Below are 14317 nucleotides of genomic sequence, written 5' to 3' on the forward strand. Positions count from 1 at the left end.
GTCACGTGGTCATGTGACTCGCTGACGCAACAGTATCTTCAAGTACAGCAGTAATATTGCAAACAAATATTGTAAACAACAAGCCGAACGTGCAAATGCAGAATAAAGTTCCATGAAGGATTACTTTAAGAAAACAGTAACCATTCTATAAATCACAACCAACAGGCTAATTCTCGAGAGTTAGGAGCCAGTAGGGCTTTTAATCACCACCATTTTGCTATCAGACAATCATCAATCCAGTAAATATCAGCATCTGTCTATTTAACCATCAAGAATGAGAAAGTAGAGGAAATACTTTCGCTTCTGTGGATTTTCACAGTAATACATATACACGAGTGAATCTTATAGGATTTTACCCTTAGTTTTTGATACCTTTAATTACTTATCTGTAGTATCTTCTTAAGTATTCTTGAGCACTAGTGAATTTTATAAGACATTACTTTTCCTTTTCAGTCAGACCTTGTCCAGAGTTACTGATGAGGGGTGGAATTTAGAAAAAAAAAGTATAACTCAATGACTTGTTTGTTTGTTTATTTTTGAATTTCGCGCAAAGCTACACGAGGGCTATCTGTGCTAGCCGTCCCTAATTTAGTAGTGCAAGAGTAGAGGGAAGGCAGCTAGTCATCACTACCCATCGCCAATTCTTGGGCTACTCTTTTACCAATGAATAGTGAGATTGACCGTCACATTATAACGTCCTCACGGCTGAAAGGGCGAGCATATTTGGTGGGAGGGGGATTCGAATCCGTGACCCTCAGATTGTGAGTCGAGCACACTAATCATCTGGCCATGCTGGGCCAACTCAGTGACAGCTGGTGAATTTAATGCTAGACTGGGCTTGATATTTATTTTTTATTTCTTAATAATGTTTATTTGTTTGCTTTAAATATTCACACAAAGTTTCATAAAGACTATCTGAACATCGGCTTTTGAAATGAGAGACGAAAGGGAAGGCAACCAGTCAACAACACCTACTGCCAACTCTGGAACTACTCTAGATGAACAAAGAATTTGACCAACACGCTTATAAGGCATTCACGGCTATACAGTGTGGAATGTGATTTTGAAACGTGACGTGAATCACAGACCTTCAAAGTCTGGTTTCTTAACCACTAATCCTTGTCTATCTCTCTTCACAGTGTTTCTGTGCAAGAGTACATTATGTAAGACATCACTATTCGTTTCCGATAACTTTTTTTTAGATACATGTGATTTCTTCATAGGGATTCTTGTGCCTGGATTCGCAGCTCAGTGTTATAAAAATATGCTCCACACTTTAGGACCATATGATTGCATTTTGGGGTAACATTTTAATATTTGATTAAAGTAGCCCAAGAGCTAGTGTGGGTGCTTTCATTCTAGTCTATTATTTCAAAATGAGGAATAGGTAGTGCAAACATCTCTTGTGTAACTTTTCGTGGAACTTACAAATAAATAAGCAGACAAACTGCATGAAGAAACTCATGTTCGTAAGTCTCAATTAGCTGACATGTACATGTTTCTGTATAAACTTTCTTAGAAATTGCCCCAGAAACTGATATTACATAAATCTGTACAGATTGGCTTGGGATGATTCAGTTTATATTTGTAGAACAATGGTTGAGATATGTAATCTAAGGAATGTGGGGTACCAAACTAGAAATTTGGTCCGATTTTAAATTTGGGATATATACTCAATTTCTCTTTTTGCACTTTTGCGTTATTACCTGCATATCATTTTGCTGTCATTAACCCCAACTGCCAGCCTACAGGCAATTAGAACAATTAGAAGCCGACCAATCTGAGAAAATAGTCATTATGCACAGAGGGTATGAACAAAGTATTTTTATTTCATTTGTTCAGTAACGAATGTGCCTTGTATTCCGCGCGTCATTTTCTCAGGAAATAAAATACAGTACCGATAAAGAGCTATTTTCAGAGATGGTGAATAATGAGACTGCTGGTTAAACTAAGCATAGAGAAACATTTTTTGGCCTGTAATGTATTGTTTAAAGTCAAATATGTCTAACAGTCCGTAAACAGTTGAAATTTCAATTCGTCAGATATGGGTTTTTCGATGCTGCAATACTGTTCAATGTTCATTGTTAGTGTTTCCACTGGCTCTACTTGTCCACACAAATAAGACTGCTTTGTGCTGATACCAAGAAATGTTGTAATGCTCTCTTCTGAGTTTAGTTGTTTTGTGTCTTAACATATAGACGATTGCGGTGTATTATCTAGTTGTGAGGAAAAATGTTCTTGGTAGGCGTCTGTGATTTAAGAATCAACAGTTATTACAGTTCCTCATATGGGGTGGATTTGATATGGTAGGCCTTACTTTTCAAATTCCAGGAGAAAAGGGCACCTGCCCCCTCCCTTGCTCTCGTGTTATCTGTTATTCTTGAAAATGAAACGTTTTCAGTTCGATTTTCGAATAACCATATATTAAATCAATTGTCAAAACAATACTATTGATATTTAATTTGCAAAACTATTGAACGTAACATATAAACGCAAAATAGTAAAAAAAATAATTATGCCTTAAAGTACAAAAATAAAATATATTATTCCTTACTTTATGCTTTGTCAAAAAAAAAAAAAAACAGGAGGGAGGAGAAGGAGGAAGAGACCCTTACATCTGTTCTGTCGGTTATTGTAACTTATATTTAAATTGTTTCAGTTATGCGTATTAGTTATGATAAATAACTTTCTTTCCAGGTGGCTTATGTCAGGTGATCGATAACAAAAACGGTGCAGACGAGATCATGGACAAAAACGAACAAGATGAATCGGCTCCTTTGTTACAAAATGAACATACCCATTCTGCATCTTCTTACAGTGGGGATGTACAAGAGTCAGGTCAGTCGCTATTCAGTATAAAGCACAGTTTTTTGCGGATTAAAAACCGAATTAACTATTGGTAAGGGATTAATGTGTACTAGTTGGTACTACTGATTACTGAGTGCTACTAGTACTGCTACTAGCAGTAGCAACAAGCTGATCGTTTGGTCGTTCAGGTTTCAACTACAAGTATAAGACTGCACATCCACCACTGAGACAAATAAAAATTCAAACCCACCTTTTATTTCTGAGGAAGTCACTGATTTATCTCAATCTAATACAGTTCTCAAACTTCAATTCTAAAATCTAAGTGCTGGTCTCAACTATTGAGAACTGCTATTGTGTTAATGACGACTCATTACTTTGTCATTAGTTAGTCTTATCTTGTTGAAAAATAAAACAGACTTAAGAGTTAAGTTAAACTAGAGCCTATAACCTGTCTTCTTCAAATCTTAAAAAACTTGTGTCCTTTCAGATCATAGCATAAAGAAGGTCAGAGGCATTTGTGCATTGATCATCTGGATTATCTTGCAAACTTCAATAAGATTACCTATTACTTTTCTTTCTTTTCTCAAGTGCAAATAAGCTAAGACACCTTAACTTACCCTCTGTAAATTGTATGATGACTTTCCATCCCCAGAAACATCCTACTACTAGTAGTCCTCCTCTGAATCCTTTTGAATAAGTTAATATCTTTTAGATAAGACTGAAATTGTACACAGTATTTCAAGTAAGGCTAATAAAATTATATACTGATATGTATAGAAAGATAATTTTGCCTTTTAATACATCTATAAATATACCTTAGAATTTTATTAGTTTTACTAGTACTAGTAATAGCAACAGGACATTGCTGAGATGTTTTGAGTGTCTTACCCACAAATATCCAAGATTCGTTTCTTTAAGCATATTATTGAGTTGGTTCCCATCTATATTAAATGTTTGATAAAAAATTATGATAACCCAAATGCTCTTACTATAATTAATATGAACTTCTGTTCAGAACAAGCTACCTACTTAGAAATTAGAATGAAAATAGAAATCAACTGGTCAAGTAGTTTAGCTAATTGAATACACTTTTTTTTTACTTGCTTACTTATAAAGATTAGAATGTTTTGTTTCACCAGTTAGGTCCCTCACTGTTAATGATATTTTCAGCTGTAAACCAAGTAATATCTTGGAAGGTTTAGCCAACTTAGGAGACTTGGGTTAGTCCTAAATACATGTATTAAGCTAAAAATGCAAAACAATCTGCAATAAAGTATAATGACAAAATTAAGAATAATAAAATTAGATCTATGAAAGATTCTAACCAATACTGAAACTGAAAGTTACAATAAACAAATAACAGTATACTTGACTTACAGAACATACAAATAATAGCTTTAGGCACTAGCATAGATTTAATGTTTCTTGAACATAATTTAAGGTCATTTATAAAATATTTGATTAAGTCATTCTGTAATAACTTGTCATTCTTTATACAGCCAGAATACTCAAGAGTGTAATTTTATCAGCAAACTACTGATTTGCTAATAAATCCACCAATATCATCAGTGTAAAAATAAAAAATCCAAGGTGAAAACACTGAATCCTGAGGTGTTCTATAATAACAAGGGGCCAGTTTGATGAGATTCTATAAATAACTTTTTGCTTTTTCCCATTTAACTAATGTACTGTCCAATGTAACCATTGCTGATGTGTTTTTCTTAGCTAGGCTTTTAAGTGGGCATCTTATCAGAAGCTTTTTAAAAATCTAAGTGCAGTAAGTTCACACCCTTTGCATATTCTAGTCTCTAGATAACAGGTAGCATCCTCAAAACATTACAGGTCAGGCGTGATTTCTCACTGGTGAATCCATGTTAGTTTTTATTAATTATATCATATTTCACTAAATATGTTTTAAAGCTTGCTTTATCTGACTCTAGAATTTTTCCTACTACAAAAGTAAGACTAACAGGCATACAATTTCCAGGATAACTTTTATCACTCCCTTTAAAGATAGGTATAACATAACTCTCCGTCTCTTGGGTACTTGCCCACTCTCCATTGACCTATCAGAAATGAAAGAGTTTAGCAATATCTGATATTTGGCCTTTGAAACTAGGGATTAACCTTTTTTGGTCCTGGTGCTTTATCTGTTTTTAATCTTTCATTCTTCCTACTTACCAAAAAGTGAATGGTATCTACATGATTCAGGTCAATTGCAATATTTCCTATAGAATGCTGAGGGTTAGGACTATTGCTGATATTTTCTCTTGTATAAACAGAAGAGAACATTTAAAGCTTAGCTGTATCACAGACTTCAACAAAAACCTTGCTATCAGCATCCTCTAAGGGCTTAATCCCCATTCTAACATTTTTACTTATATTTTATGCTCTTAAAGAAGTACTTGTTGTTAGTGTTAACATTATCAGTCAGCTATTTCTCATAAGCACTTTTGGCTTTTCTGATTTCTTTTTTTAACCAAATTCTCAGCCTTATTACAGTTGTGTAAATGTTCCAACCTATCTGTCAGTTTAAACTTCTTAAACATAAAGTGTATGTTCTTTATTCTCTTCATGTCCTTAGTAAGCCAATTAGGTTTTGTCTTACTCTTATCCTTTTCCTCTTTTTATGAACATGCATTCAGAAGGTGAAAATGCTATGAGATAATACTAGTCATGTGATTAGCATCTGCTTAATACTATACTATTTAATGGTTTAAAAATTACAGAAATTATAGTTGGCAAGAAGAGATATTTATTTTTTGTAAAAGTAAAAACATAATCATTTTGCATATACATATATAATTTTAACAGCCTAATCCTATATGTTTGTGCGTTATGAGATGAGAAAGCACTACTAGCAATTCCTTGTACTGCATCTAGTTAAACAACATTTCAGGTGCAACTCAAGTTACAATCTCACCAATTGGACCAGATGAGCTGCCTCCACCCTACACTCCTTCTCCCGAAAGTGGGGTGCCCATGGTGACCTGCAGAGTCTGCAAATCCATGATTGACATAACTGGGAAAAAAGAACAACATGTAGTCAAGTGTAACAACTGCAATGAGGCTACAGTAAGTATATATTTTTTGTTTGTTTCTTAAGTATCATTAAACTTTTGTGCATTTATATAATATATGTTTTTCAAAATCAGCACACTAACTACCTTACAGTTAAAGTTCTATTACTTCACCATTTTTTGTATTTATAGAATTTACAGAAATTTGTGGTATTTGTTTTTTACAAGAAAATAATAGCACTTTCTCAGTTTCATTTTTTTTTAAAAACTAACGTAATGATGTCTGAGCTTTTAAAAATGTTTTTCCAAAACGTTTGAATCCTTAATACATTAAACATAATTCAGCATCCCTAGTTTATGATAATGTTGGGGCCTTAAGTGTTGTATCTTTAACTACACCGTTAAACACAAAAGCTTTGTAATCAATCAAGGGAAATGAATAGTCATAACTCATTTTATTTATGAGGGAAATAGCACATATTTAAGATCAAACAACATAAAATTTAGAATAACATCATCTTATTTTGTAAAATAAAACTTCTGTTAGTTATAACTATCTTACAAAGTTTGAAAACCATTAGGGAGTGGATAGAAATAAAATTAAAAAGTCTATTCATATAATATATTATTATTCTGATAACAAGTAACAACATTTTAACTTCTCCACACCAGTTGCATTAATGTTTCATTTTCACAATAGTATGGTCTCAGGTAACTTTTTAAAAGTTAGCTGTGTAACAATATAACTGAATTATTGGTATTTTTAACATGAAAGAAGTATAGTACAGCATTTTGGATTGACCATTATTGACCATATAGTCCTAAAGTAATCTAAATAAGTCAAATTCAAAATAATGTTAATATATTCTGTAAGTAACCTGAATAACTCTGGTTATAATCCAGCAATTTTCAAGCTTATATTTTTATTTCTAGTAATGTGACTAATATAACCCGCTAATATATGTGTGTGTGTATATATATATATATATATATGTGTGTGTGTGTGTGTGTGTGTATACACACAACATTAAACAATAGATTTATTAATTTCTGGAAAAAATGTGATGATGGGGTTTGGCTCCTGTATTCCCTCCCCTAGATCCGTGGCTGTTTATACAATGTTAAAGAATTGTTGTTAAAAATGGAGGGGTCCAGACCTTCTAGATTACTGCCTGCTTGTACAACATTAAAGAATACAGTTATGCAATTATAAATTAAAAACATAGCACAATGCAAAGAAACCCCAGTAAGTTACTGTTAATTATACTTTATTTAACAATTAGTTAGCAAGAGTTGGTGCTGCTAGCCAGTTGTCTTTTCTATGACAGATAGTGACAGATATTTCAAGTAACTTTTCAATGAAAAAGACAGGGTGAGTAAGTTTAGTGGCAATGGGAATTGAGCTCAAGACCCCTCCCCCCTAAAAAAAAATAAATCACGAGAGCTCCATGTTATGTTAATTGTGCATCACAACAAATATAATGCCAATATTTTGATTACTTGGATAATTGGAATAATCAAATTCAGTAAATAATCAGAATCTCTATTTTTTGATTAATTGATTATTTTTGTGACAATCAATTTAATTGTAATTTCAGTGAATCAATTAGCTTACAAGGCACTAATGGATATAATTGCTGCTCATAAGTAATTCATTATGTTGATTAATCAATTAAATTGATCAACTGTAAAGTTTAACACACACATAATATATATTTTTCTTTTTAGATGATGGACAAATTTTGCTCCATCTGCCTGTAGTAAAATACTAAAGGTGCATCATTTATTTGAAATATAGAGAATTATTACCAGAGTTACAATAGGGCTAACAATACCATAATTGCAGTAAATAATTTTTGAGGTGTGGTTCCTGTTGGTTTGCAGTGCATTATAAGTATATTAAATACATTTTGTATCAGGGAAATTAAAAGCAATGATATATAAACATAGGGTTTGGCAAAAAATAAATACTGCAAGTGTTAGGTGATAAAAGGCCATTCAGCCCATCAATGTTCACTTCATCATCCTCAAAAATAACCAAAACATCAAGCCCAGTAAGATATCAAGACTAAAAAGTAATTGCCAAACAAGAAGGTACTAAAACTTGACATAAATTTTTATAGTAAAATATTTTTCATGCTTAAATTTAATCATTATTTCAGCCAATTAAGAATGCTCCACCAGGAAAGAAGTATGTGCGGTGTCCTTGTAACTGTTTGTTGATATGTAAAGCTACTTCTCAGAGAATTGCGTGCCCTCGACAAAATTGGTATGTATATAATGAAGAGGTTATGGATTATTCAGGAATGGGTAACTAGTCTAAGCTACATGTACAAATAAACTTAAAAGTTAGTGAAATGTCAAGTATATGAAAAAAATTAGAAAAAAAAGTAGATTAAATACCTGGTTTAACTTTTGATGTGAGACACCATTTTCATAGCCAATAAATATACATTTTCTTTTTTTTGACATTTCCATATTTTAGATCTATTTTGCTTTCAGGGGTGAGAAATATTTTGTTTGGGATGAATGAAATTTGTTGGACTGATATCTTAAGGGGGAAGTAATGAAGGTGTGTTTTGAACACCTTCAACTATTTGATCATTTTATCAAATGGGTCTGAATTAAGTATTTAATTTGAAATAAACTTGTACTGCAAGTTGCATAGTCTGCAATAAAGCTGTCCAGGGGATGAAATGCTAGAAAAATTATTTGTCCTTTTTAAATTCTATTTGACCAGTTCTTGTCTCACAACACACACACACAAGAAATATATAATTTTTAGGATTTTGTTTTTATTCAAAAGGGAATAAAAATGTGTGTAACTATCATAGTATCTATATTAAATATTATGTATACACAGCACAAAGGTAGAGTATGCAGAGTATTGTTTGAAAGTTAGTAAAATAACAATACATAAATATTTTTAAAAGGTCTGTTTCATAAGATAAACATTGAAACATGGATCATTTTTTGCTATATTCTTTCTGTTGTCTGAAACTAGAATGAATAGATCAGATGTAAATATTTTTCATAACCTATACAAATATATAATGCAGATTAAGTTTAAAGAAAGGTTCACAGTTTGGCATGTTATAGCTCACAAATGACATGGTACAGAAAACAGCACAAGGGTGTTAAGTTTATCGCATGGGTGCAAATTTCACAGTTGTTGCATGTTGAATGATTCTGTCCTGAAAGTGCTCAAACTAGATGGTTTCATCTGCATACTCATAAGTATAGGGACACTGTCCTGCATAAAATTCATAGTGTCATTCACATTTTATTCATGCAGCATGGGGATTACATTGGTTGTGACCTTTCCATACTATTGTGAAGCATTGACTATGCAGGTTTGTAGCCCATATACTGATGGTTTTTCAAAAAAGTTATGATCCAATAACAAAGAGAGCTGTAAAACCCCACCCCACTGTGTTACCTTAGCTTCATGGAGATGTGAAGGAAATGTTGGATTACTTTCCAACCACATAATGCAGTTGCATGTGTTGAAACTTCCAGAAAGGTAAAGTATGCTTCAACAGTCATTCAATTCCAGTCTTGCCCAGAATTTCAATGCAAAATAAACACATTAGGTTAAAATCTGTCTCCTTTAATGCTTTGACATGATGTGGTATATAAGGAAACATTTGCAAAGTTGACCAAAGAATTTTGCATATGATTGAAATTGGTAAATCCACACACTGGTGACATATTGTGCACTGCTGCACAAATTTGCACTTGTGCTGTTATAGCATGGCTTGTCTTTAGCAATAGTTTTAGTACCTGCAGGTGGTTTTACATGTGGCAGATTTTTCTATGAATTTGTGCGTAGCAACATTGGAACAAGGCCCTCTACAGCTGTCATGCATTCTACAATACTCTCAGAGAGGTGCCTCAGCATTGCATTGCATATTTTTTGTCTAACAATATTTTATTAGTTTATCTCTCTACACACTTTCCGGTTCCATATTGATTGAATGAGCTGCACCATATTCAGTAGGCCCATTTATACCCATGGGAAATATGTAAAAGTAATCACCCCTGGTGGAAACATTGACAATTGTGGATTTTGCATCTACATGATAGATAACTTTAATGCCCCTGTGCAATTTTGCCTTCCTATGCCATTGTTTGTTAGATATAATGTCCTCTACACACATGAAAAACTCAGATGCAAAATGCTATATATATATATATATATATATCCAATTTTGCCATTTTGACAAATCAGATATTTTTACATGTTTTGCATAAAATACTATGACATCAAAAGTGGCCTATTTATGAAATAAAACTATTACAAATTAATACATGAGATTTTATCTCTTATACTCTTTGTTAGCTAACCTCATTTTTTACTTGCAACTACCCTTTTCTTTCTATAAGGAATATGTTTACCTTGAATATTCAAAAATTTATCTTCAAAACTTTTCCACATGTGATCAGTGTCTCCAAATAACTCAGCTACCCAATTCACAACAGATAATTCTTGTCACATCCCTTCAAAATTTGCTTTTTTGAAATTTGTTAACAAAATATCATTATTTCTTATCTCCATATGCAGCATAACATCGAACCTAATAGAGCAATGATCACTTGTACCCAGATGTTCCCAAATTTTCACCCTCTTCATCATTTCTATATTTGAAGTTAACAATAAATTAAAAATAGCATTGTTTTTAATAGGTTCCTTGATTAATTGATTAAGAAAGCCATCCTGAACAGTTTCCAAAAACCTTTCTCTCTCATGGTTTGACTGTAGCATTTCCCAATCTATATGCCTGAAATTAAAATCACCCATAATTATGACTTCATTAACAGCTGAAATCTTAATCTTATTGTAAAGTGTCTCACTAATTCATCAATATTATTTGGTGGTCTGTAACAAATTCCCACTAAAAGCCTTTTCCTTTTATATCCACTAATAAAAACCCAAATGGATTCAATCTCCTTGTTATTATCTTTGATATCTTCAACTTCAACAGGATGTAACCTCACATTTTACATACAAAGCCACTCCTCCTCTTCCCCTCTCTTTAGTACTCTATCCCTATTAAATAGCCTGTAGCCCTGTATTTCAAAGAAATTTCTGTCATCAAAAATCATCTGTGTTTAACCATGTGTCATTTTTTCCCATTATATCAAAATCCTCCATTCCTACCAGTGCTCTAAAGTCATCATTTTATTTCTTATACTTCTAGCATTACAATAGTAACAATTAAATCTGTTCTTATAACTACTTCTATACTCATTTTCTATGCTAATCTTTCCTCTGCCTTTTATTATTTTTGCATTTAGTTTATCCCAGCCCTCACCACTATCTGGTCCTAGTTTAAAACTTCCCTTACAGCTGAGTTACTAGCCTTAGCAAACACGTCAGTTCCTACCCTATTTTAAATGTATACCATCCATTCCAAAAAAAGTCCCTTCTTCCACTGAACTGATCCCACAAGTCCAACCAGACAATCTGCTCATCCTTACATACTAACTAGCATTTAGCCCTAGTGACCTACTTATATTTTGATCCCCACAGTTAATTCTGGGCTGTATCCCTGACAAACTAAGTTATATTTTATGAATTTTCCTTTTCATTTCCTCATTCCCAAAAAAGTGAAAAGGAAAATTTGTAAAACATAATCAAGAGAAAAGGAAGACTTATCAAGAGTAAGATAAGACAAACCTTTAATATCTTAAATTAAAATGCCTTACTCTAGTTTAAAAAAGAAAAAGAGACTGAGGCCTAATTTTTAATTATAAATTTAATAACAAAAATTTGAGATAACTTTGAACTTGGAATGCTGAAGTGATATCTTTAAATTAGTATTTCATTTTTACTCTTATTATCAGTAAAAAGATTATCAATCTGGCTCAGAGTCCTGTCACCCCACCTTCATCTCATGTTCCTGGAATGTGTCGGATAGCATGTGGACATTGCCAGAGGATTTTTTTGGTATGAATATTAACATTTTTGTAAGAGATATGAATCACTGTATTGAGTACAATCTTCAAACTAAAATTTGATATTAAGTTTTGTATATACTAAGTTAAAAGAGCTTCTGTTATATCCAATTTTTGTTGTGACTTTGCTATTTGTAGAAACGTTTTTCAATTTAAATTTTTTTCTAAGAAACCCAGAGGCTTGTATAAAGTAGTTTACTTAAAATTTCTTACTCCAGCCTTCATCATTAAATTTTTTAACTCAAGTATTTATCTATTTAATATTTGGCCTTATTAGATAAAAATATAAAATGTTTTGAAAGACACTAACTTTAGTCAAAATGTGACAGAGAGATTTGATGAAAGAACACAAGATATTCTGTATTCACATTTTTTACAATGATATAATGGTATATCACTTACCTTAACAAATTATATGCACTGTGTCCAAAGGTAACATAACTAAATGTTTGTAGAATATTTACTGACTTTTACTGTGGAGGTAGTTAAAAGGAACTACACAGTAAGAACTCGTATCTGTGATTATGATTTTAAAATTCCTCAAGCTTTTCTTTCTCCATGCAATTTTTCAGTACAGCAACTTCTAAGTATGACCATTATTGAGCTTATGATTGTTGTATAATTGATAGTTATGATTTTTGTTTCACAGTTCAACACCCTCAACAATGCATTGGCACGTTGTCCTCATTGCAGAAAAGTGTGAGTATGCATGGTAGGCTATTTTTTAAAAGATATAATTTTAAATGAAAGTTCTGCAGGACTCAAGCCTCAACAGCAAATTGCAAAAATATGCCAATATTTTATATAACTGTAGTATTATATATTCTTGAAAATTTAACCTTAAGTCTTGAGTGAAATAGTGGCAGTTATATGGCTTTAATATTGCCATAACTTGTATTAATTTTAGTTTCCAAATATTTTGTACAGGTTATATTTCAAAATATATATTAACTGATAATTTTTAGGTTTCAGACAGTCCTTAAAATAACTGAACTTTTAGTGAAAATATTTATAAATTTTAAGGCAATAATATCATTTAAATAAAAAGCATGTTCTAGCTCATATTGATTATCACATTTTTTGTGTATTTCTGCAGTTCAACTGCTGGTTCAGAATTTGCTCGTAGACGAGGCTTTATATGTCTATTATTAGCGATGATGTTTTTGACTATATCATTGGGAGTAACGGTAAGCAACTGTAAATTTACTTCTTGTTTGTTATACATTAACTTTCTAAGTTCAAAGATGGTTGATTAAATCCACCTTGGAATTACTTTGTAATCATGAAACTATATGCACTATAACTCTGAAAATAGTAAATGTATGTACCTTCACGAAATTTGACAAACTTTTGGTATACAATACAAGTTTCTTGTACATATAAAATGAAATATTGCAATAAAGTATTTTTGCTATAATTTCTCTGTGAATTTATGAAGTCTTTACTGTGTAACTGAGTGAAAAGTGAATTTCATGTCAAGAATATAAATACTTATTTTCATCTTACAACATAATCTCTAGAATCAACTTTTTTTTTCAATATGCACACATACAGATAATAAATTACTTGACATAGGTTATCTTGTGTTTTATGTTTATAAAGAGTAATTTCTTTTATTTGATTTCCTCATTAATGAGGAAAACCACATTATGATAATCTATGATTAAGTATTTTTTTCCATTAACTTGTTGTTCATATAGGAAATATCATAAAAATTATAAAATATGATAGTATATTAAAAGTATGAAATTGAAGATAAAACAATTCTTGGAAATTCACTTATCCATTGACCATATTCAGTAAGGGTATGTGACACTGAGATTTTTTTTTTCTGCCAGTAACCTCCAGTGACTTACAATTTGCTTTTATAGTGACGTTTTCTACAATCTTAATTATTTGTCCATTTGCTATTTCCAAGATGATATATTATTTACATAATATAATTTTTTTCAGCCTAAAAAATGAAAAATTCAAAAAGAACTTTTTTTTTTAGATTGGGACTTACAAGGCAGCTCAGAAGTCTGGTGGAATGTATGTTTTGTATATTGGTAAGTGAGGTTTCTCTTGAAAAATGCATGTTTCTAAATTCTTGTGTAACAAAGAAAGACTGAGTGAGTAGGTATTTCAAACATCCTAGTAACAGTTATCTTTAAAAAATTAATTTTGAACTTGGTCTTGCAGTGTAATTTCATCATTTTTAACTGTGTGTACACTAGGTGGTTCTTATTTGCAGGTAAAATTTCAGGTTAAAAATTCTTATCTCCTAATTGTGTGCCAATGTACAAAAACACATTAAACATCAAATTTCATCTGTTTTGGACCATATTTAGAGGCTGCTCAATGAGGTTGAAGTTCTAGACTGCAATAGCCTGGTATCTTATGTACTATGTGATATAAAAACGTGTGTTAGATATTATAAATGGTTCCTTTAAAGTATATTTTTATTTTGTTACATGTACAGTAGTATAATTACATAATTATATGATTTTGGTGTGGTTAGTCACTTTGCATTGTTATTATTTCCTTTTTTG

General features: G+C 31.8%; 1 protein-coding gene across 1 annotated transcript in view; it reads left to right on the plus strand.

Annotated features, from left to right (window-relative positions):
• The first annotated feature begins 2629 nt into the window (after positions 1-2629).
• The window catches only part of LOC106474695 (type I phosphatidylinositol 4,5-bisphosphate 4-phosphatase-A-like), a 23451-nt gene continuing 11763 nt past the window's right edge, over positions 2630-14317 (plus strand). The window contains exons 1-7 of the mRNA XM_013935387.2: positions 2630-2838; positions 5708-5883; positions 7991-8097; positions 11676-11778; positions 12436-12485; positions 12883-12973; positions 13780-13834. Of these exons, the coding sequence (XP_013790841.1) occupies positions 2745-2838; positions 5708-5883; positions 7991-8097; positions 11676-11778; positions 12436-12485; positions 12883-12973; positions 13780-13834 (676 nt within the window). The 5' untranslated portion in view covers positions 2630-2744. The remainder of the gene's footprint in view (positions 2839-5707; positions 5884-7990; positions 8098-11675; positions 11779-12435; positions 12486-12882; positions 12974-13779; positions 13835-14317) is intronic.

Source organism: Limulus polyphemus, unplaced genomic scaffold, assembly GCF_000517525.1.
Source record: "Limulus polyphemus unplaced genomic scaffold, Limulus_polyphemus-2.1.2 Scaffold7549, whole genome shotgun sequence".
NCBI lineage: Eukaryota > Metazoa > Arthropoda > Merostomata > Xiphosura > Limulidae > Limulus > Limulus polyphemus.